The sequence below is a fragment of the Crotalus tigris genome, unplaced genomic scaffold (assembly GCF_016545835.1).
Source record: "Crotalus tigris isolate CLP2741 ecotype Arizona unplaced genomic scaffold, ASM1654583v1 scf7180000019100.1392032, whole genome shotgun sequence".
NCBI lineage: Eukaryota > Metazoa > Chordata > Lepidosauria > Squamata > Viperidae > Crotalus > Crotalus tigris.
Genome location: NW_024097375.1, coordinates 826,357 through 851,989, shown reverse-complemented (window position 1 = coordinate 851,989; position 25,633 = coordinate 826,357). Strand labels below are relative to the sequence as shown.

Genomic DNA, 25,633 nt, shown 5'->3' with positions numbered 1-25,633 from the left:
GCCATCAAATCGGAAGGATCACATGAACATTAAATATTGGAAAAAGGAAAACGACAGCAAGGAACGAGCTGGGTATATATATGTATACATACATAGACACAAGACAATGCTATACCGGACTAGGGCCCACTATTAAGCTTTCTCAAATTAAAAAGTAAGCGGAGATATAATGTAATACAACAATCCGCTTTTAGAATCTATCTATCTATCTATCTATCTATCTATCTATCTATCTATCTATCTATCTATCTATCTATCTATCTATCTATCTATCTATCTATCTAAGCTTTCCATATGTATATGCATGTGCATACTATACGCAGATATAAAGTAAAATCGAATTTCTTGCTTCCGAGTCCAAATGCAATGTCCGTGCTAAAGAGCAAAGAGCAGCGGGACGTGTACTGATCCCTTTAAAATCTTTACTGTCGGAAGGGCCAAAGTTCAAGAACGACGTTGCCCTTCGACTGAAAGCGAAGCGGGCTCCGGGGCAACTTTCGAGAAGGCACCCGACGTGCCGCCTGAACAGCGATTCCCGTCTTCACCTACCTCTTTGCGAAGGCCTAGCTGAGGAGGCGGAGCGACATGAGAAAGTGGGCGGGGCCCCGGCTTCCTGCTCTGACGAACAACGTTGGCGGAAGTGGGTTCGGTGCGGACTGGAGGAGCGGGCGAGTAGAGCGGCTGAGTAGTGGTATAATTGGCGGCGGCAGGCGGAACCGGCCGGGCTCGGCCGGCGCTCGACCCTACAGTCCCGGCGGAGCCGCCATGTCGCTCTTGCAGTCGGCGCTGGAGTTCTTGGCTGGGCCCGGCTCCTTAGGGGCCGCCAGCCGGGACCAAAACGATTTCGTGGGGCAGGTGGTGGAGATGGGCGAGATGAAGCTGCGGATCAAGAAGGTCATCGCCGAAGGTGTGTGGGGCAGGAGTGGGGCGGATGAGGGCTGGGAAGCGCTTCGAGTCCCCAGATCGTGGGAACGTCGTGAACCGGTGGTCGGGCGGCTCTCACCTTCCTCCTTCCCTCTCCAATTTTTTTTTCCTTTCCTTTTTCCGCCTTCTGCCTTTTCCATTTCAGTTCCAGGAAACATACCATAAGGCATCCCGATGAGCCAGGATGCTGATCAGCCAATATAAGAAAAATTCAGTATTATTTTTACCCCACTTTCCATTTTTATTACTTTTTTGTGATTAACTTTTTATACCAAATAAATCCATATGGCATTGTATAGAAATGGAAAAGAAAAAGACCTTGATTGGGGTGGAGAGAGGATTCTTAAATTTGTCAAGAGACCTTGGGAAGAAAAGGAAGACGGAAGAAGGGTCTTTAAGAGTGTAGCAAGGCCAGCAGCAGCCTTGTGTGACAAATGTGACATTTATGGGAGGGAGTCTTGCTGGCAGAGATCCCAGTTAAATTTTCCTTAAGCTGTGGTTAAAGGGAAGGAGCAGGAATAAATAAAATAACAAATAGTCTTTATCAGATACTGATTTGGTGTTAAGGTATTGTGGGTTGGCAGATGTGAGTGACCTTTTTTTTTCATTTAGGATTTTTCACATTCCATTGTCAGTAAGATGTTATTGCTTTCCATAGCTATCTGAAGAATTGTCAGTTTTATGCATTTGATTTTTATGCATTTGATCCTTTTAAGATCAGTTCAAGGTCTAAAATTTACCAAAGGAAATTTTGCTATGTCTCACAATGCTGCCTGGACATATTTACAGTAATGTTTCTGAAAAGAGAATTCCTCATTTTTTCCCATGAAATAACGAAGAATCAACCTGAAAGTGGGGGGTCATAGCAGATGGAGCATTTACAAGATGCTAGAAGTTTCGGCATGCAAGAGTTTACAAATATAATTTACATCTGTATGGCTATTTAACAAGATATTTGTTCCAGAGGACTAACATTCAGAACCATCTCAAACATATATTACTGGTGAACTGGGCATGATGTTGTGTAACGTTGTGGTTTCTAAACATATATACATGTGTTACATGAGTAACACTGACAAATGATCAGCTATGTATTTTCTCAAACTTTGATGGGAGCGAATGTAAAATTTGTACTTGTATTTTGTCCACCGTTGAATTCATGTCACCACAAGAGTATTGCTCTGTTGTTTCTAGATTTGTTGGGAATAATTATGAATCACTTAGTAGAGATTTTGTAACAGTTTTAATTCTTCCACCTTAATCTTTCTCTCGTATCTCTGTCTAGCTGGTCTGTGTGCTGTACATCTTACGAATGTAATATTTGGGTTCAAGATACTGCTTTTTGCTGAATATTATATTCTTAGGAAGGGCTCTCATATGTGTGTGTGTGTGTGTGTGTGTGTGTTTTTCTCTTTTCCTCCCTTCCCTGTCTTTTTGTGGAAAGTGTCACTCAAGATTCTTTTATGCTGTTAACTTTCTACTATTCAAAAGCTGCCATCAAAGGCTAAAATATTCTTTGGTGTACGGGATGAGATTCAAAGGCTTAACCTGTGCTATTAGCGTTACTGTTCATTCGAGGATGGATTTACTAGATTCGTGAAGCTTTTTCTGTAAAAGTATATTGTTTCATGTGGCTAAAATCCTGAAGCAGAAAGTTAATGGAGTTTGGTGAAGTTAACTATTAAATATATTGAAAGGGAAGGTGCCTTGGTGACTCATATGTCCAAACCAAGAGTTCTGATTTTTTTTCTTCCATCCCTCATTGGACATGCTGTTCCACTCCAGAAGAGTTGCCCCACTCTAATTATGCAAACTGCTAAGCAAGTCTCATTGACCACTTTAATGTAGTGTGTGTGTGGGATATGCATCCATAAATTATTTGAAGATAGGGACAATATTTATGAAATAAGCTGTGCTGCAGGGCTTAATTAATAAAGGTAGATTTTGAAAGTCCTCTGTTGATAAAAGATACAGTCCCTGCCCAGGGCTAAAGTGAAAGAGAATAAAGTTGAATGGTGTCAATATTCTGTTCTTACACTGAGTATTTATTTTGGTGAGGTCTTGAGCTTTCAAGCATTCTTTTCCCCAGAACTACTATTTTTTTTCAACCACCATGCTTTTAAAACTAAAATATTTTTAATTGCCACTGTATACATTTTTAGGGCATTTGAAAATGCATAGTCACTGGAGAGGTGAGTCTTACTAGACAGGGATACTATTGGACCTGCATGATTTGCCTTTTCCAGGAAGTAAATAAGACAGCAAATGATCATCTGGTTTCAGGATCCAAGTCTTAGAACTGAAATGCACACCCATCTAGATTTTATCTGAAATATGTTGGTCGATAGCTTTGTTCAGTTGTGCTTTGTCCAGCATCAACTAACCCATAAGGTGATTTATTTGGTTTTTGCTTAGCATATTGTATGTACCAAGTTACTGTGATTTGTAAAACATGGTTTATGGCTTTGTATATTGGGCAGTTTCAGATATTTATCTGAATTCAACTACTGTTAAGAAAAGCACATATAAGTATGATATGTGATCTCAACCAGGACATTTTCATATCTTGAATGTTATATATTTCAAAATGAAATGAATTTTAGCCATGAAAAATATAGCAGAACTGGCTGCATATATTTATGTAATTCTGAAAGCAGTACAAAGAAGTCTGCATTAATGGGCTCAAATCTTTATGCCTTGATACAAAATCTCCTTTGATTTATTTTCTTTCTAAGAGTTATTGGTAGAGTAGACTGTTTTCATCAGGACACTAATTTCCTGTTTAAATGCTCTCCCAGGTAGGAGTTTTGTTTTTGAAAATGATAATTGTTACTGAATTTTACAGATATAAAAATTTAAAACTAAGGAAAAAATTTAACTAAGGAAAAAATAAAATCAGTTTCCTACAAACTAAAATAAAAGAGAAAAAGAAAAAATGCAGAGGAAAAAAATAAAAAGGAAGAAAAAAAGATAAATATATAAGAAACTGAATATTGTCCAAATCATTCTTCTGTTTTATTGTTTGTGTGTCCATTTTAGTTATGAAGCTATCAACTGGTTTCATTTGTATATCCAGTGTAACCTCTTTTTCTATATTCTTGTAGCTTGTCATTTTTAAATCCACATCCACCATTCATTTATCCTCTTCTATCACATCTTTTAAACCCATTTTATAGTGGCATGCAATCTTAAAAGTAACCTCTGATTGCATTGCTCCCAAATATCCTTAAATTTTTCCAAATTTAAATATTTTGCTCCCTTCTATACTAGTGGTTCTTTTCTCTTTTAATTATAATCTTTAATTCTTTCTGGTTCCTTCTCTAGTCCTATGCTTTTCTCTAATCCAGAATGTTTTCCCATGGGAATATTTGTTATACTTAATTTCTAAATCTTTGCATATTTTTAAATTAAACTTCAAACAACACACGGGAAGTTTGTAATTAATTTTAAAATTTAATTTCAAATCCATCCCACCTCTTAGTCCATTTGTAACATTCCCCAATCAGTGTTGTAATCACTCTTTTGCTTTTTACTCTATAATAAGATTTTTTAAAAAATCCTTAAACTTGCGTAAAAATTATTTTGTTAAAGATTCATTCACCTGGTGTAATGAAATTTCGTCTTTTTGACAATTCTTGCTATCCAAAACGCTATTAAGCAATTTGTATGTAAAGAAACATAAGCCACAGATTATACAAAAATGTTTTAATTTTTTAAAAAATCCTACCTTTGACTTCTATAACATATGAAAAATTTACTCCTCAATTTGAGTGTTAGTATTATGAATTGGCTTATACTTTAGAGGACTGTACATTTAATTTTACACATTTTTAATACACGGAGGTATATTTTAATATACACGGAAGTATATCAGAAGTGTATCATTTTTTTCTCCTACAACTTTAGGATGCTCGTAACCATTGGGTTTTGCTTGACTTGGAAATTTGAGGCACAAAATATAATAAAAAACTGCCAATAAGTCAAAAAGACTAAGCCAAACTTAAATGAATTACTTCTTGTAGCACTGCGTAATATGAACCAACCCATCAAGTAAAACTATAATGAGTTTGTTTTGTCTCAGCATGTTGTATGAAATCAAATGTTACATTTTGTTAATCATAGTTATGGCTTGTTAACTGTGTTATGAATACAATGAATGCAGATACACTACTTCTTACACTTTTATTAATAGTTGCTATGGGGTTTGTGCATTTTCTTTCTAGCAAATTCTCATAATTTGAGATTTCCCTTGGGTTAATGTAAGTCATGACAAAAAATTAGCTGTAGATAATCAGCAAATCAGCCTCTAATCCTGGTAAGTAATCGATAACCATAATCGCCATTAAGGCTAATAGATATAGAATTTATATGAATGATAGAGAAATATTATGGTTTGCGTTACATCTGTAATAGGCATAATTATATGCTTTGACTTACTACTTTTCTGAAAATTATTTATAAAGAAACCATAATTAATACATTGGGAAAACAGTAATTGAGGCTCTAATATGAATTAAGATAGATAGAAATGCTATCCTTACAATTTATAAAGTTCTTCCAAAGTGGTAAATTGTGAGGGATGGGGGCGGTGTGTTTATCCCAGGAAACCTACTGTATTATCTATTGCTACCAGTAATTGATAAGTAGAAATTTTCACAATTTTAAGAGAAAGGTAGTAAATTGGCTGATAGATTTTTTAAAAATAGTATATCTTAAGATTTTAAGGACAATTTCTATGCTAATGTACAGAGGCTCAGCGTGCAGAGGATGCAACACTGATTATTAAAATGTGTCAGGAGCACCAATTAATGCCTTAATGACAGGGTATTTCAATTTTATGATGATGACTTGTAGAGCTTCAAGAATTACAATGGAAGGACAGAAAAAATAATAGCACCGCATGTAAACATGGAACTGTCTTCTATAACTGACTTTGGCATTTGGAATCTGGGTGCAAGCAGAAATTATTCTGGGTTGCTGTCAAGAAGTTCAGACATGTATGTTGTCAAATAACTGGCTGGTGTCTTAAAGAATTCACGACTTTATGAGAGGTACATATCTCTAGGGTATAAATTCCTCTTTCTTTAAAAGAGTTGGAAAATCCTTCAGATTCTGCCTATCTGTGATTGAAGTCTGTAATATACTGTAGCCACCTTCTAAAAAGAATAGCCCAAATGCAACTGAATGGATATTTTCAACTCCCCCAACATTTTTTTTTAACTTTTAAACTAGCGTATTGTCCTTTTGAACCAACAAAGGGGAACATGTTGGGCTAAATCAGGGGACTTCAAACTTGGCAACTTTAAGACTTGTGGACTTCAACTCCCAGAATTCCTTAGCCAGCTAGGACTGGCTGAGGAATTCTGGGAGTTGAAGTCCACAAGTCATAAAAGGGCCAAGTTTGAAGACCCCTGTGCTAAATGGTTTCGAAACAAATGGAATCTTTTTCTTGCTGGGGTTCAGTTTTAGCTTGTTTATGTCATCCAGTGTCTTGCATTCTTCAATCGCTAGGCGAGGAACTTCCATGCATCTCTAGCCTAGTCTGGGATAGAATATACATGGAATATCATATGCATATAATTGTAAAAAGGTAATGTTTTCCTGTCAGTTGTGCCCGTGGCTGAACCTAGGATACGGTGCTCATCTCTGTTTCTTGGCCGAGGGAGCCTGGATTGTCCGAAGACATGTACCGTATCCCAGATGCAGTATTCCAAGTGTGGCCTTACCAAGGCATTGTAAAGTGATATTAACACTTCATATGATCTTGATTCTATTCCTCTGTTAATGCACCCTAATACTGTGTTGGTTTTTTTGGCAGCTGCAGCACACTGGTGGCTCATATTTTAGTGATTGTCCACTAGGACTTCGAGATCCCTCTTACAGTTGCTACTATTGAGCAAGGAATCACCCACTATATCTGTGCATTTGATTTTTCTTACCTAAATGCAGAGCCTTGCTTTTTTCTCCTTTGAATTTCATTTTGTTAGATAGCGCCCAATGTTCAAGTCTGTCAAGATCCTTTTGTATCTTAAACCTGTCTTCTGGAGTGTTGGCTATTCCTGCCAGTTGTCCTGTCTAGTGCTGTCCAGCAGGAAGGGTGTTCCTCCTTGAAAAGCAATACTGGATAATATTCTACCAAGGTAGTAAGATCAAAGAAATACTTAGACTTTACTACTTTTGTTGCCATAGTATTGGCCTGAAGATGGGTTTGTGCTTCTATTTAGGGAAACTTATTGTTTTCTCCTCTATTGGTGCTATAGGCATCGCTTTGTCTCCTGGGATCAACAAGCAAGGAGAGACAACTCACAAACATTTATATTGAATGCTGTTCATGAATTCCAGAGGTCTCTGAGATGCATGGTTGAACTCTTGCAATATAACTGGAAAATCCCTAGAACTTTGGAAAACAGTCAGATCCATAAGGAGGCTGAGACAACTAGTCTGCTGAGCCCCCTCCCCTTCCTCCCTTTGGTAGAGATCACAAGTGCCAGTCATTTGCATGACGGTGAGCTAACCACAATAAAGAATAGTATGGATTTGTTAATTACACGGGGCAGGTCCATGGATGCTTTGAATTCCTGAGCCTTCTGAATTTTCACTTCACTTCCTTAGAATTCAAGTTCCCCAGTACCATTCTCCCAGAGAACATTTACCACTATGCCTGTGACAAGGTCTAGGAATTTGGGAAGGGCTACTGTTAGATAGCAGGATGGGTGATACACCAGCACAATCTTTACCTTCAAACACTGACATTCACAACCAGTCATCTTGGGAACACAGCCCAGGGTTATAGTCAGAGCCCATCAGGGCCATTATGCCCCACCTCCACCTTTGAAGTCACAGCTACTGAAAGCCAAATTGGACAGAGCAACACCTCACTCCTGCTCAACCAGTTCTATCAATCATTCATGCATGCATTCGTTCATTCCCAATGAGGTCATGAAAATAATACGGTCTTATTGCTTAGTGGTTTGTTATTCACCAGTAGCCAACCTGTAGCTAAGAGTACTGCAATCTGGGATTCAAACTCCAGAATGGAGGCATTTGGCACTGGCACCATTTTACTGGTTGCTGTTCTCTGTTAACAATCAGGTCAGAATCTCAGTTGTTTTCATCTCACTTTCCTCCTCCTCCATGGAATTCCTGAACCTCTCCTTAACGTTTCTTCATAGCCAACTTGCCAAGGAGCAACCTTATTCCCCCTCAACCCAGTAATGGCAGCTTTCAGTGAAGTAACCATTTGATCAACAAGCTACTCCGGCCAGCTCATCCATCTCCCTAATGGTACACATTCACCAACTTATTTAATCACCTCCACCAGCCATAAGCTGATGCCTTCCTAGCCTTAGACTCCCTTTGTTGGGTATTCTGTTCACTCTTCAGACATTAGATAATGCTAATGGAGTACAGGTAGTCCTTGACTTAACAACAGTTCATTTAGTGACTGTTCAAAGTTACAACAGCACTGAAAAAAAAAAGTGACTTACGACCTTTTTTCACACTTATGACTATTGCAGCATTCCAGTGGTCACCTGATCAAAATTCAGATGCTTGGCAACTGACTCATATTTACGACCGTTGCAGTGTCCCGGGGTCATGTGATCCATCTTTTGCAACCTTTTGACAAGCAAAGTCAATGGGGAAGCCGTGTTACTAATTTAACAACTATCGTAAAATGGGGCAAAATACTTAACAAAGTTTTCACTTAGCAACATACATACTTGGCTCAATTGTGGTCGTAAGTTGAGGACTGCCTGTAATCACCATCTGATTTCAGGTGAATCCTTGAGTGTGACCACTGTGGTCAGTGCTACATGCTGCAATGGCTGTCATCATCTTATGCTGTTGCAGTGAGTTTCCTATATTAACAGTGCTGTTTGTAAAAGAGTATTTGCTGCTGCCAAACATGTTGTTTTATTATATTGGTTAACCCAAATTCCAGTGCATGAGAGGTGTGCAATCATTGGAGAAAGGAATTGCAATCAAAGGACACTGCATGAACTGGGTGATCTATATTCTGTGTCTTTTCTGTCTTAATGATATGTTTTATATTTTTGAACATACCATTATTGTTCTTTATAGGCGTTCTTGCAATATGTAAGCTGCCATTCTGTCTCACTACGGTAGTCCCAAGCAATCTTTCTGTGCATTTGCCCTTATTATGGCTTCCTAGACAGCTGACTTTTGAAAAGTATTACCTTGAAATAGCAGAAATATACCTGCATCTTTTAATTTGCTTTGTTCTGTTAGATAAAGAATCTGAGCATAAATAAGAAACGTTATTTTAGCTGCCTTACTTTAAGGTTCCAAGTATCTCCGTGTTCTGTAGCTTAAGCTTCTTGGCCTACTACAAAATGTTGACATTTGAAGTGCCTTTTAATTATCATGAAGAAGAATGCAGTGTTCCTAGAAGTAATTCACTTGTAAATAATTTTTTGCTGTAAAATAAGACTTCATTTAGTTACTGAGGAGAAAATGGCATATATTACCTGCTCACAGTATCTTAAGAGATTAGCTTTTGTACAGTTATAAATAGATTACAATAGACTTTATCAGCAGCAAGCTATCATTGGCCATAATTGCAGTCTGGCACATTTGAGTAGATCTAAAGCAGGAAAGGCTGCATAGAAAAATATAAGTCACTTGATCGGAAGAAAGGGTTGAGAAAAGAGATGAATCAGACTGGAATGGGAAGTGGGAGGGTTATACCTTTTATTGTTTTGTGACTTGGATTTGATCTGGTTTTAAAAAAAAAAGTCCTGAAAGAGATACATATCAATCCTCAGCAAAAGATAGGAATTCTTCAATTTTAATTTGCTTATTCCATAGGTCCTGCTGCCTTCCATAGCAAAGATACGATTCTGCTGATTTTTTTGCATTGATTTTGTTCCCTGCATACAGAAACTACCATGAAGAAGCACTTTTGATTCCTGTTCACTAAGCAAGAGAATCACATTGCAGGATAATATTTCTAAGGGGCTTATAAACTACAAGAAGCCCTCGACTTTAAAGCACAACTGAGCCCAGAATTTCTGTTGCTAAGTGAGACATTTGTTGAGTGAATTTGCTCCATTTCTTGCCACATTTGTTAAGTGAATCACTGCAGTTAAGCTAGTGGCTCGGTTGTTAAGTGAATATGGCTTCCTCATTGGCTTTGCTTGTCAGAAGGTTGCAAAAGGTGATCGATCACGTGACTCAGGGAGACTGCAACCGTCATAACTATGAATCAGTTGCCAAGCGTCTGAATTTTGATCATGTGACCCTGGGGATGCTGTGACGGTTGTAAAAGGTGACAAAAGTCACTTTTTTCAGTGCCGTAGTAACTTCATTAAACCAGGGGTAGGGAACCTTGGCGCTGGCCGGCTCAGGAATTCTGGGAGTTGAAGTCCACGAGTCATAAAAGAGCCAAGGTTGCGTACCCCTGGCCTAAACGAATTGTTGTAAGTTGAGGACTCTTGTAGTCCTTTACCAGTTTTTTTTACTTCTACAGTACTTATTTTGGCAGATAATGAAGTATATATTTTCCAGATAATGAAGTATATATTTTTAAGAGTGTTTTTGTTGCAGTGTATGTTAATTATCAAGTTACAGTTTAGTTTTAAATGTGAGAATCAGTTATGAAGCTTATTAAGGGCTATTGAATAGGCTGGTTGGAATCTTAAAGCTATTGTGGGATGTGGAATGTGTTTCTGAATACTGTACAAAATAAGTTTCCGTATCGCTAGGCCCAAACTCGTAAAAATGGGAAACGCGCTTTCATAGTTAATGCTCCCTTTTCATGGTAAGCAGCATTCACAGTTTTGTGGTATCACATTCTCTGTATTAACATATTCGCTCTCAGAATGAATGTGTTTGATGTTATAGTTTGAAAGAATATGGTAATTTCTCAGATGCAGAACAAATACACATTGCGGGTGGCATGCTTAAGGGTATTATTCCCTCAGAAATAATGTTATAGCTAACGTTTGAATTGTCTGAATTTTAACTGGCCTAGAGAATACTGCTGAAAGCAAATGCCCTACTCTCGTTAAGTTCTTCAGTTACTATATACCACAGCACCCAGAAATATGTACAGAATACGATCTAGCCTACCACTAATATGATGAATGCAAGGACAGTGGGTAAGGCTGTGTTTCTCTAGGATTATTTGTTCTGTTGCTTGCATTCAAGATTTTGTGCTATTAAAAAAAAGATACTAAGCTGAATTGGCTGCTTGCTTTAGCAAACAGAGATCTTTGAAGGAAGGCGTAGTAGGATAAATTCAGGCATTGCCTTGAATATATGAACTCTCTTTAGGAAAGGCGGAACAGTTGATCCGCTAACTTGCAAGCAGATGGTTTGGCCTGTTCTGTTTTTAGTATGATCTTTATTGAAACTTTTGAACAAGATAAAAACTAATACAAACTAATATGAAGTAAGGCAGAAAAATGAAAAAGAAGTGAAAGAAAAAGCAGAAAGTGCATAAAAAAAGTTGGAAAAAAACCCCCAGAAAAGAAAGAAAAAAGATCTAAAGAAATGGCTTCCAATATTCTTCATAGCAGTTATAAGTACAAATATATTTTAACCTATCTCTCTAACATTAGATCATATTATTCTTTCCATAGTCTAATCAGAGCCGTAAATTATAAGTTCACTTTTTTCCTTTTATTATACAAAAAGTCCATAAGAGCTTTCCAGTCACCTCTAAATTTAGATAATGTCTTTTCTCTAATCAAAGATGCCAGTGTATCCATTTCAGCAAAATCTGTGAACTTCATTCCTTCATAATGGGTAGTGTCATATCTTTCCATCTCTTCATTTGCAGTAATCCGACCACAGTAATCATATATTGAAATAACCTTCCATGGCTTTTTACTATTTATCTATTATTCCTAAAATAAAAGTTATGGCTTCAATTGAATAATGATGTTTAAAATCCTCTGTATCAAAGTATGTGTTTTAATCCAAAATTATCAGGGAGCAGGGTGGCTCACATGGTTAGATGCTGAGTTGACAAGAACCAAGTGCTACCGTGGGGCGGGGTGAGCTCCCGTCCTTTGCTCTAGCTCAGGGGTAGGCAACCTTGGAATTCTGGGAGTTGAAATCCACAAGTCATAAAAGAGCCAAGGTTGCCTACCCCTGCTCTAGCTCCTCCTGGGGATGTGAAAAGAGCCCCTAACTGAGCCTTCCCTTGAGCAACAATGCTGTCACCAGCTAATTCTTTCAGTCCGGAAGCACCTTGATGCTTCCGACATGAGTGCAGTGCGAGGTGATCCAAAATTATTTAGCTGAAGTATGATAAAGTGTCCCTTCATGTTGTTTACATTTCCAACATACACTTGAAATGCCTTTATATATTCTAGGTGATTTCTCTAGTGTCATGCACCAAAGATACATCATTTTATAAACAGTCTCGTTGAGATTGTAACACAATGTAAATTTCAGCCCTTTTAACTGTATATTGTCCCATTGATCCATCAGTATATTATAACCAACATTTTAAATCCACTTTATCATATATTCTTAACTTGTTCCTCCCATTTCAAATTTCATTGAAACTTTTTAATTTTAGCTTTTGGGCAATTACATGTTCTTCAAAGGTACACAACTGTACCTCAAATCCTGTCTTATTTTGCTTCATGCCAGGTCCCGTTATCCATATTAAATCTTTCAGATGGCTGCCTGTTCCTGCCCTTTTAGTTATCATTTGTGAATTGCTACTTGGGCCATAGAAACATGGCTGCCTAAGCAGCCTCAAAGTGAGGTTACAGAGTGGATCATTTTTTATTGTGTTACTGTGAATCCTCTCTTACAAATCTTTCGTATTGGGAAGAAGACCAATACATAGAATGGAAGCAAAAGCTTGTTCCATACATGACTTCCTAATAGCTGGGAGAGCACTTCAACATAGAAAAGCGTTAAAAATACAAGCCTCTCAAAGAGCCCCTCTTTGAGAGAGGTGGGCAGTTTAGAAATATGAAATATAAATAAATCTCTCTCACACACCCTATCTGACATATGCATTCGTGCTACTGCCTTTTGTTCTTGCCTTGTACTTTTGCTTTTCCTTGAAGCTGTTTACGCCCAGATGATTGGATAACACAACATTAAGCAATGAATAAATAATGCAAGGCATAAAGGCAGGAAAGTAGTATGTTAATGCACGTTAAAAAAGCTTTGACAGAGAAAGGGGAAAAAGTGGGTAAATTGATTTCAGCTGGGCTGCCCTAACTTGCTACCTGTCCCCTTCCCCAAATATGGGGTTTTTCCAATTTCCAGTTTTCCAGCCTTGAGTAAGCTTCTTTAAGCTCTGCCTTAGAACCTACTGAACTATCCAAAAACTATATGCAGGCAGCTGAAAAGCAGAGAATCAGTAACATTTTGAATTTGTTTTAATTTATGCAATAGGCAGTGCATACATGGAAAGTAGAGGAGCAAGGCAGCTGTTTTTCAGATGAAGCACAGTGTAATGAGGACTAGCACGCAAGCTTGCAAAGGAACTGCTCATGCCTATGACTCAATGCCATAGGGTTTCCTATTAAACAAGAAGCAATCTTTTACAGAGAGCAATTTATTTCTCATCCAACCATTAAACAACCTGAATGGTTTCTGAGCGCACAAAGTATACGCCTGTAATAACAAATGGCCCTGCAGATCTTGTCAACTTTGTTCATGAACATATATATGTTTCTCAAATCATAGCCTCTGTTGGTTATGCCTGGGGTGTCTCTTTTAAGGAATTGCAGTTGAGAGCTGGTTGTTTTGCCAAATCAGTAGCAAGCGATGTATTTAGCTGTAGGCACAAAATAATGTTCCTACTGCATGGAGCCCTTATTGTGAATACAGCACGCTATTCTATACGCACAATGGTGCATATGCTCTCAACATCCAGAGAATGGCTAGTGGGTCATTGAATAGGATTAGGAGAGCCAGGGTTAGTCTTCTTGAACTTCTAAGAGGACCTCAAACATTAGCTGTTGGTGCTAGAAAACAAACTGGTTAGTCATCGATATTTTAAAACAAGAGGGTGAAAAGACTTTTAGCATAAGGACTGCCCTAGGTTTGCACAACATGTTGAGGATTTGTGGTCAGCAGCCATGTGGTGAATGTAAGTTGCTTTAAACCTTCAGTTGGCCTCTTAACACTTTTCTGGAGGATACTGGAGAATGTTTGGATTAAGATGAGATGAGATAAAATGATAAGATAAAATAAGATAAGATAAGATAAGATAAGATAACCTTTATTGTCATATTTTACTGTGGGCACAACGGCACACATCAGAAATGAAATTTAGTTGCCCGCTCTCAAAGTGAAACACATACATGACACACACCTAAATATACTATGTACAGCATATGTATAGACCCACACCCCTACATATACATAACAAATAAATATTAAATACTGTCCATCTTGAATATATAATGGAAGGAGGAAGCTTGCTGGATTGTTTTGTCGGTGGTTATTTAGTATGTGTTTTACAGGTTGGGTCATTATTGTGTGTTGTACAGCAGTGCCCCCAATCTTTTGGGCACCAGAGTTCCTTGGAGAGAGGTTTTTCCACAGACCAGAAGGGACACGGTTTCTCATGCTGCCTGCATCCTGCAAATGGAGCTTCACTTGTTTGCGTGGCCTGGTTTCTGGCATGCCGTGATCCAGTGCTGGTCCATGGAGAGGAGGTTGGGGACCCCTGTTGTACAGTATATTTTGTTTTATTATGTTGACTGCTGGAACTCCTTGGTGATTATGGTAGTATTTTCTTGTTAAATTTATACTCTCCCTTTCATTCAGTATCTTAATTGACATATACAGGGCTTCTTCCTCATGTTTTTTCCCCACCACAATCATCCTAGTAAGCATATATAAGATGAGCAAGAATGATGGCCCCGAGTCACCCAAATAAGCTTCGTTCGCTGACAATGGATTTGAACCTAGCTGTCCCTATTCCTAGTCCATTCCCTTAACCACTACAGCCATGCTGGCAGTATAGAAATCTCATCGGTCCATGCAATAATAAACCCTTCAATAAAGTTGCTCCTCTCATTCTGGGAAACTCAAAGGGCCACAAAGAGAGGCTGGTTTGCCGTACCTGTACCTTAATAATAAAAAAATAGATTTTAAGCCATGGTGCATAATATGATTCTACTTGGTTATTATTTACAGAACGATGTCTACCTTTCCTCAGTGACGCTATGCTTAATTTATTTCCATGTATCGGGGAATATGTTTCACCTTTTACATAGGTGATCTGCCAAGCTTGTTTGGCTGTTGTCTTATCTAAAGTAATTTGGAAGCTCCTCCAGTCTTCTCTCTCAACTGAGCACAGGCTGTAGAGGAATTTGGAAAGGCCAAAGGCCATGTTTAGATCTATGATTGGCTTGCTGGGAGCTTTGCCCCCCAAAACAACCTGGGTAAGAATTAATTAGGTAGGTATTTTGTGCTCTTGGGAATCATACCCAAGACCTTCAGAGCCTCATAGGGCTCCAGGTTCCCCTGTTGTAAAGGATTATATAAACCTTTTTTTCTTATCCAAAGTAATCTCACTTGTTGTAGAGATAAAAGTGTAATCTAAAATTCTTATTTAATGGCACTAAAGCAATCTTGGAAGCACAGAAAGTGCATTTTTGTAGATAAAGAATTCTCTATTCCTGTATTGCTTCAGCTTTAGTATTTATATTAGCTAATGTCTAAGGTTTGTGTGATGAAGTGTGCAGTTAAAGGAGAATTTGGGGGTAATGTCACTGCCCTGCAGCTTTCCAGGGGATAAGCAGACTATTCCAGAGAGGGTCCAAGACAAGAGACTGCACAGTCCTGAACTGGATGGTGCAGGGGAAGAACAGTTTCAATGTAGTCACACCTTAGACTATAACTCCTGTATTAGCTTAGATAGGGGTCTTCAGACTTGGCCCTTTTATGACTTGTGGACTACAACTCCCAGAATTCCTCAGCTAACGTGCCTGGCTGAGGAATTCTGGGAGTTGAAGTCAACAAGTCAGAAAAGGGCCAAGTTTGAAGACTCCTGGGTTAGATGGTTGTCTTTTTAGTCTGGCAAGATTCTGTCTATTAGGCGTAACCAAATAAGAATCTGGATTTGAGTAGATCTCACTGTGTCATTTTGGGGCTTGGGCCTGACAGTTTTTAATCATCTCTTTTTCCTTTTTAGGTGGCTTTGCTTTTGTTTATGAAGCTCAGGATCTTGGAAGTGGGAAGGATTATGCTTTAAAGGTATTTATCCTTATTTTGGGGGATTTTAATCCTTGACTATTTTTTTTATTCTTGACTTCATTGATGGTGACATTGTGAATAGCAAGTACTGTACAACAGTTAAGAACAAATCAGTTCCAGAGTTGACTACTTATTAGTAAACATAAAATTTGTGGCTTTGCTTCCAAATTCTAAGAATGTGTACTTGATAATCTCTTTGACTATAATTTTAGCAGAGTTGCTTTCAATTAGTATTACTGTGCAGCTATCTCCCCCAATCTGATGCCTTTCATATGCTTTGGAAGTATAACTTCTGGAATGCCAACAAGTATGTGACTTAACATATTGGGAGGGATGTATAGATTGGAGGAGACTATTCATATAATATTTAGCTAATAATCATCTGGCTTCCAATTTACTAACACTATCCGGCAACACCATCTCTGTGTAAAAAGCTTCCATATATATGTTTGGAAACATTTGAGGATTCCTCCTTTCCTATTTTTGACGTTCACTTTTCCTGCAATGTCTCCAGTTATCTATCTGAAGTGAAAGCAATCCCCGTAAAGTAATCAGGAGAGCAAGAATGATCCATAGCATTTCAAGGGAAATACTTATTGTTGTTATTATTGCCTGTCTAGGATGGCATACAGTGAGAATGGCTGTCAATTAATTTCTGCAGCAAACTGGAAAGTAATTAGGGCTGGGAGCGATTGGGTCTACCTCTCTTTATCCAGTACTTTTACCACTTCAGTACTCTAGATCATATAAAATTATACACTGAGGAATGCCCATTGTTAATTTCCATGTGCATATTTTCAAGCTCTGCTTAAAGCACCACACTTACATTGATAAGAAAATCAGTGTTATTGTGTGTGAGTTTTCACAATGCTGCATAAAGTCCAGAAAAGTTGTACTTCCATTTTTCATTGGAACATTAATCCTAAGGAGGAAATGAACCCATCCATTGACCAATTAACATATATCTGCTCTTATGCTTGGTTATCTTGCTCTTCTTTCTTTTTTTGTAATACTTGTCCTAAAAGAGTTTTAGACACATAGAGTGTTGAGGATGATACAAGTACCACATAATAGTCTTGACAGACTAATTCTAAAGACAAGAGGAAATGAAAAAGATTTAGTTATTAATTCCCAAACTTCTAGATCTTTCTCCAGCCTTACTCATTAACTCACTAGTTCAAGCAAATACTTTCTCCGTAACTTTAAAAAAATGCAGATGATTGCTGAATAAATGAAAGCACTTCCTTCTTTCCATGCCTGTGGGATATTTTTTCTCTCAGATGCCAGTTTTACACAAAATCATAGTGGTTTTCCATTTAATACAGCATGATTTTGCAAATAAGAATAAAAATCTTCTAATTGAGTCCTGATGGCATTTCCTTTCGATTTAGAAGAACCCAAAAAATATTTATAACTGTTGTTAAAATAACACTTTTATAATTTGCAAACTATTGACCATGATGAACAGTGAACAGCGTAAATGATATTTGATAATATGACAGCATAGGGTCAGAGGTGCTATTGTAAGGATCAAAATAATAAATATTCCATTCTTCTGTTCTAATTTTGGAACCAAATGTCAAACTAAACTCTGGTTTGAGTAGGAGAGGAAAGCAAGAATACTAAACAAAACTAAGCTCTCAATTATTGGTTTGAGCAGGAGAGAAAAGCAAGAACGTATGTGTTCTCTGTAGCAAAACTAAGCTCTCAATTATTGGCTTGAGCAGGAGAAAACAGGAATGAATACATTCTATGTAGCAAAAAGCAGCTCAATCGTAGTGTGGCGAGCCTGGATTCCTAGCTTAAAGTAACATACCCTATTTAATGTTTATGTATGAAATTTTTTAAAGTACTCAATATATGAGTGTACATAGGTACATATGTACACACAGACACACACAGAGACGACTGTTAACTGTATGTGATTACAGTTAGTCTTTGATTTATGACCAATTGTTCAGGGATCATTCAAAATTATCATGGTGCTGAACAATGGACTTATGACTTGTACTCAAACTTACAGCTGCTGCAGCACCCCTGTGACCATGTGATCACAATTCGAGTGCTTTGTAATCCACCTGCTCTCATGACCAGCTGCAACTGCCCCTACCTACCTATTTTTCCTCCCCATCCCACCTTGCTGGGTGCTTTGGACCTACTTCCCACCTAGCCGGGTACCCAAAGGCCTTGAGCCTGCTTCTTGCTCTGCTGGGTACCACATCCTTAATTCTCCTCCTCTGCCCCGTCACACCATGCTCCATTTACCTCTTCTGAAGATTCTTCTTCCTAGAGAGAATCAGCCAATGCACCATGTGGCCTTCTTATACAGAAGCCACCTTGAGCCACTCTGGAAGTGAGTGCCATTCTGAAAGCTGCAGCAATCCTTGGATCACCTGCTTCCAGGATGGCATGAGGCTCTATGAGAAGGCCATACAGCATATTGGTTGATTTTCTTTTCGAAAGGCGATTTCCAAAGATCATGTTTCTGAAAGACCACCCGGCTGATGTGACACGCATTCTTTTCCATAGGCTGCCTTGTGCCATTCCGGAAATGGATTTCATGTCATCTCTCAGAAGTGTACAGGTTTCCAATCCACATGATTTGGAAAATCACGCCCTCCTGAGAGATCGTGCGAATGGCACTTGCCTCCAGAATGTCTCAAACTAGCCTCTGCAGAAAGGTTGTGTGTCTCATTGGAAAGGTGATCTTTGGAATTGGTCCTTGATTTGCCTACCCTACAATCTTTGTATGACCTGATAACTTGTTTTTTTTTATATAATTATAAGAGAGAGAAGAGTATAATTACTATTGTTTGGAAACAAAACAAACATACAAAAAAAGAGAAAGAAATCAAAATATTCTTTTTTTGTGATCTCTTTATTTTCCTGGCAGAGATTATTGTCCAATGAAGAGGAAAAGAACAAAGCTATCATTCAAGAAGTCTGCTTCATGGTATCCTTTTAGAGACAGGTGAAATGATATTGTGCTTGGACTATCAAATCCTGCTTTAATAAGTAAGGATACAAAAGAGGTTTTTTTGCTCCTTCATCAGAGCAAAACTTTCATTTTATATTTAAACTAGAAACTATCTGAACATCTTCCAAACAATTCAGCATTTGAAACCTGACTTTGCCTGTGGCTTAAATATCAGTTAACTGTTGTGTTCCAGTTAACTGTTGTGCTGTTGATGTGAAAGGAGAAGCAGAGGAGGCATGCACAGCAAAGGAGAGATCAGGTGGTCTAAATGGGATATTTTTGATTAAATATAGGAAAGAGCAAATTTGTTTGAAATTGTAGTTGCTTCAGAGAGCATATCAGCTCTACATGCCTCCTAATCTATGTGAATTATCCTCGTTTGAAACACTTTAGCTTTCTTTTGCCATATTAATCCAGGGTCTTAATAATATTGTTACATCAGAAATGCTTTCCTTTGTCCTTTTCTCTCTCCTGCTTTAAATTATGCATAGAATGTGGTTATGTTCAGCTGACCGTTAAAAGCTGATCCTAATGTTAACTGGATAAGCTCAATATAAGCCATGCTTGACAGCAGGGCAGGCAACAAGCCCAATTGCCACACTTTGCCAGTAGTGGCGGAATGCGGAATTCATTGAGCTTTCAACATCCTGGGCTGGGTCATCACATGTTTTTGACCAGGGTCTCTCGTTCAGAATTTGAATTGCAATCCAACTGAGCAAACTGTAGTTCTGCTGCATGACTGCAAAGAGGTTTTCCCAATAAAGAAGAAACTTTGAAACTTTAACATGTTATTCAGAAAAAACTATCTGGACACCCAAACATTGTCCAGTTCTGTTCTGCTGCCTCCATTGGAAAAGAAGAATCGGATACTGGGCAAGGAGAATTTCTTCTGCTCACGGAACTTTGTAAAGGTAAAGTTGCAATTTTTGTGGAATCACCTTGGATTGACAGCCTAATTCACTGACTCAGCCTGGCTGGCTCTCGTTTCTTAGAACAAAAGCATTTAGTATCAGCAAAGGGTTGCAGGGCTGCTCTGCACTTTGAGCAAGACGTATAGTCTTTGTTATCCAAAATTTGAAACTTAACTCCTCCGTTTTCATTTCTGACCTTCCTGTTTCAAGCAATATTTTAGAAACAGAGTGGAGAAAAACATTATTTTAAATGTAGCAGAGGAACGACTAAGTGACTTTTTCCCACTTTAGGACTCTCAATTAATGTTTTCACTGCAGATTAAAATTTTCTGATTAATTATTTGGTCCGATTAAGATTGAAGAATAAGTTTATCTCAGTATTTGGTCTTCCCTGTTTCCCCTTTGTTCATTAGATTTTTATCCTGTCTTTATTACTTTATAAGTAAATCAAGGTGGCAAGCATACCTAATACTCCTGTGAGATAAGTAGGGGCTAAGACAGAGAGAGTGACTGGCCCAAAGCTTTCATGCCTAAGGTAAAACTAGAACTCAGAGTCTCCTAGATATTAGGCCGGCACCTTCACTACTAACCAAACCTCACAGCACCAAACTTTTCCAAAGGCTGAGTAATGATTGGAGTCTACTTCAGTCCTTGTTTGCAGTCTTAATGTTGTACAAAATGATGATATACTGAAGAAAAGAAGCATGTAGCTGAGGATACATAATGGGAGTCGTATCTCTTTCCAGCAAAATCTCAAGAGCACAGCTGTAGTGTTACTCACATTTTTCTCCTCCCTTTCTAATGATGTGTACAGCAGCATACAATGCGTTTACTTGGCATCCACGCTGAGCACTGTGCTCATCACATAATCGCAGAATGAACACCTGAGCTTCAACTCTTATGTTAGCATATACCAGGGGTAGGCAACCTTGGCTCATTTATGACTCGTGGACTTCAACTCCCAGAATTCCTGAGCCAGCCATGCTGAGGGGAAGGGAGAGGTTTCTAAGCTGAGCCATGCTGGCTCAGGAATTCTGGGAGTTGAAGTCCACGAGTCATAAAAGAGCCAAGGTTGCCTACCCCTGGCATATACCAAGAAAGTAAAGGGATCAGGGGGTATTTATGGGCTTCTGTTGGCTGTCATCAAAATTAGCATCCCTGGTACCTCTTCCATAATGTGTGTGATCCATGGATTTTATGTTCATAGGGCAGCTGGTGGAATTTTTAAAGAAAGTGGAATCTAAAGGCCCCCTCTCATGTGATACGGTTTTGAAGATATTTTATCAGACTTGCCGGGCTGTGCAACATATGCACAAGCAGAAGCCTCCTGTTATTCATAGAGATTTAAAGGTAAGGGATCCAAGTTTTCTTTACTCCTTATGAGATTGAAGCAAGGATGCCATCAGTCAGGATGAGCTTGAATTTGCCTGTAGTAGCCAGAAAAGTGTTATACAGGTAGTCCTTAGTCCTTGATGCATGATCCCAATTGACCCCAAAGTTTCTGTTATTAAGTGAGATATTTGCTAAGTGAATGTTGCTCCATTTTAAGGCCTTTCTTGCCATAGTTGTTAAGTGAATCACTGCAGTTGGTAAATTAGGAGCCCGGTTGTTAAGTGAATCTGGCTTCCCCATTGACTTTGCTTGTCAGAAGGGTGCAAAAGATGATCTCGTGACCTTGGGACACAACAACGGGGATAAGTACGAGCCAGTTGCCAAGCATCTGAATTTCGATCATATGATCATGGGAATGCTGCAAAGGTTGTAACTGTGAAAAATGGTCATAAGTCACTTTTTTTAGTGCCATGGTAAAACTGAACAGTCACTAAATGAACTTATAAGTCGAAGACTACCTGTATAGAAGAGTAAAAACTCTAGGTTGGGTTGTCTGAGAATAAGTTAGAGGAGATTAGGCGAAGTTCACGTTTTGCTAAGAGTTTCCCCAAATGTGGACATCTTTTCATGAGAAACTTTGAAAGAGCTAATATTTAAAAATTTAAAAAAGAGGGGCATAACTGTATATCTGTATCTCAGAACTAAGAAATGGAAACATCTTGAGATTTGGTCATATGTGTACAATTCACTCAGGAAAGAAACAGAGCAGAAGAGGCATGGAGGAGCTGACTACAGATAGCAAATGCCACCATTTTTTTGGAGAGGTTGTGGAGTTCCAAGGGATTTAAGTTGTAATATAAATAATTATACTACCAAGAACAGGTGATCTCATTTGTCCTTCTAGTACCTTCTAGTTCCCAGATTCCCAGACAGTATGACCATTTTCTGGAAGTTATCCTAGCACATCAGCAGAACCAGGCTGGAAAGCCTGCCTGGAAAATAGTTACCAGTATATCTTGTTCGTTACCTTTATATACGGTTGGCCAGGATTGAAGTCAGACCTGGGTTTACTTTTCCCCCTTGATTGGGTAGTGACTAGGTAGAAATCAGTGCTTAAAGTGTTTCACAAAGGTGTAAGTAGTTTTTTAGGAATTTAACTGTGGATTGATGTCAGGTTAAAACATAATGGAATTGTTTAGTGATTATATTATTAAATTGACATAAACATTAAAGAGAATCATAGAACTATGTTGTTCTTTATGTTGCATGGAGGATGAAGAGCATATTCATGTGGCTGAAAAGGTGTCAGGTCTTGAGTCTCATTGCTAAAGCATTTAAAATTATCTTGTTCTCAGTAACTTCCCAAATGCTTTAGAGCATGGTGCTTATGCACAAACACGAACTTAAGATAGAATATTTGAATTCCAAAGCAAGCTATTGAACCTTAGAAAAATGTTTAGTTTCATGAGAGCTTTGATAATCTCGGTGATGTGAGCCTTGGTGATGTGAGCACAGATATGCATAAGCAGAGGCCTTTTTAATGTAAATATGTATAACCTGTCTCTGCAGATTGAAAATATGCTGATAAGTAATCAAGGAACAATTAAATTGTGTGATTTTGGTAGTGCAACAGTTGTGACACATTACCCTGACTATAGCTGGTCTGCACAAAGACGGGCAACTGTTGAAGATGAGGTAAGACATGCAGCACTATATTTTATTTTCAGCATGTTGTGTTCCTTTTTGAAAACATTTAAGGTAAAGATAAAAGTTTCTCCTATCTAGTCGTGTCCAATGCTCATCTCCGTTTCTTAGCCAAGGGAGACAGTGTTGTCTGAAGACATTTCTGTGGTCACGTGGCGAGCATGGCTATATAGAACGCTGTTACCTTCCCACCGAAGGGCTACTTACCGTATATGCCGGCGTACAAGGCGACCCGGCGTATAAGACGACCCCCGTCTTTATTGCCGGGCCGCATTCCTAGAACGTCGTCTTATACGCCGGAAACTACCAGTATTTCCGGCGTATAAGACGACTCGGCGTATAAGACGACCCCCGTCTTTGGCGCCGATTTCAGCGCTCGTGGAAGTCGCCTTATACGCCGGCATTTACGGTATTTATCTACTCGCATTTGCATGCTTTCAAACCAGGTGGGCGCTCACCCCTTGCATGGCATTCAGGTCTTGAACCCGGGCTGTCAGCTTTGCAGCTGACAAGCTCAACGTCATCAACCCCTGAGCCATCGCGCTCCTCATTTGAAAACATTATATTGAAAATAATTCTGAGCTAAAAAAGTTAGTTGCATATCATTTATATAGGAATCTTATTTTTGCTGGTTATATTCATTGGTCTTTTCAAAGAATTTCCAGCATTTAGGTGGCTTGGCTTCAGTTGCTACCGAGTATGGCATTATTTGAATTTCTACTCTCTGGCCATGCTATTACATACTGTGCTTTTTTGTTTCATTAATGCTTGCCTAGCAAAAAAGATGGATATATTCCATTTGAATAAACTCGGTGCCAAAACTCCCATGTTGGGTTTTCAAAATGTATTCCCAGCCAAGCTGCATCTGTTGTTCTCTCTTGTACAGTTCTGCTTCTGAGAACAGCTTTTCAAAGAGTTTGTCTGTTTTTGGCAAAGACTGGCAGAAAAGGAACAGGAAATTGAGGTTAGGAACAGGAGATGCAGAGGGGGAAATCAAAGAGGTTTGGATAGGACTGAATCTCTTTTTCCTTATCGTTAGAGTGTATTCCGCATACTTGTAAAAAACTGCTCAAAAATATAGGAGTGTGTATGGAACTTCTATTTCCCTGCAATACCATCATCTCTTCTTTGATTCTTTAACTGAGCAGTTTGTGAAGAGTCACATGTCCACTTTGATGTAGTAGCTCTCTATTGTCTACAGGGAGAGTTATATAATCCTTTTTCAGCTGAAGACTGTGTGGCTAAAGGTTTGCCCTAGGTCAGGACAAAAGCGAAACAAATTTAACTTACTTGGAGAGATCAAGAACATCAAAATGTACCTCTAGTTTAATTGTGATCTTTTTTGTCTGGGGTATCTGCTATATCACAGAATTATAGCTCTTTCTCAAAAGACTTGACTGCTGCTGACTAAATAACTTTTCTCCAAAGACTACAGGAAAGCTGCTTATTTTGTGAGATGGGTGGCTAGATAAATTAGACAAATAAATAAAATAATTGAGTGTAACTAACTAAAGAATTTCATTATTGTTATCCAAGTAAACTCTTTGGTCTTGCAAATGGATCTGCTTGCTATAAAAGCTAGGATAACTTATGAAAAGACTGAAAATTATATTTGTGGGTTAACTATAAATCTCTTATTTTGTGTGCACAGGTCACAAGGAACACGACACCAATGTATAGAACTCCTGAAATTATAGATTTGTATTCAAACTTTCCAATTGATGAAAAGCAAGATATATGGGTATGCATTTTCTTTCTGCATAGGTAGATTTTGGGGATAGTGATTTGTCCCTATTGATTAGGCTTTCTCATTTATTTAGAGAAGGTCTCTTTCTTCCATTCTCTGATAGAGTCCACCAGGTAGCTGATACTAATCTGTTACACTGTATTGACACCATTCAGCGCAGATGTTAAAACTGAAATAAAGAGCTGCAAAATCTAAAATTAGCATCTCAAAAAAAAAGCGTCTAATGGTGTGATGAAAATAACTTGGGTAAAATCTCAGGAAAATAGGAAAGCAGTAAAATACCCTTAGAAATAGCAATATTCCAAGCAGACCTCTCAGTTCTGTTCCTATAAGACTTATTCTGCGGTCTTAGTGCTCATCCTCAATGAAGCTGCTTAACCTTTCCTAAGGTTTTGCACAGATCAGAAACAGGACATTTTCTACCTGGAGCTTAAACTCTGAATGATATGACACAGAAGGAAAAAGAGATAGGGAGGGAGAAGGAAAAGGAAAACAAGCTCAGCATTGCTTTTAAAGGTAATTGAATGGAAGGGAGCACTCACAGTTCTAACTCAGTAGAATGGGCCATGCCAAGTTGTGTTTGCTTCTGCTTTCTAATTTTTCTAGAACTGATTTGTGATAATTACAACAATCAATGAAAGCCCATATAGGTCATTGTGGGATCAGACCCAGTGGCTGTCTTTCAGAATAACAGAGTTGGAAGAAGCCTCGGAGGTCTTTCTTCCTGCTCAGGCAGGACACCCTATATCATTTCAGACAAATGGTTGTCCAGTCTCTTCTTAAAAACCTCCAATGTTGGAGCATTCACAGCTTCTGGACGCAGGTTGTTCCACT

At 38.5% G+C, this 25,633-nt stretch overlaps 1 protein-coding gene across 7 annotated transcripts in view; it reads left to right on the top strand.

Moving 5' to 3' along the window:
• Positions 1-580: 580 nt before the first annotated feature.
• GAK (cyclin G associated kinase) overlaps positions 581-25,633 on the top strand; it is a 78,630-nt gene continuing 53,577 nt past the window's right edge. For all 7 annotated transcript variants that reach the window (XM_039359671.1, XM_039359672.1, XM_039359669.1 and 4 more), the window contains exons 1-7: positions 581-907; positions 16,067-16,128; positions 19,022-19,081; positions 19,902-20,016; positions 21,224-21,366; positions 22,918-23,043; positions 24,704-24,793. In XM_039359671.1, coding sequence (XP_039215605.1) covers positions 586-907; positions 16,067-16,128; positions 19,022-19,081; positions 19,902-20,016; positions 21,224-21,366; positions 22,918-23,043; positions 24,704-24,793 — 918 coding nt within the window. In that variant the 5' untranslated portion in view covers positions 581-585. The remainder of the gene's footprint in view (positions 908-16,066; positions 16,129-19,021; positions 19,082-19,901; positions 20,017-21,223; positions 21,367-22,917; positions 23,044-24,703; positions 24,794-25,633) is intronic.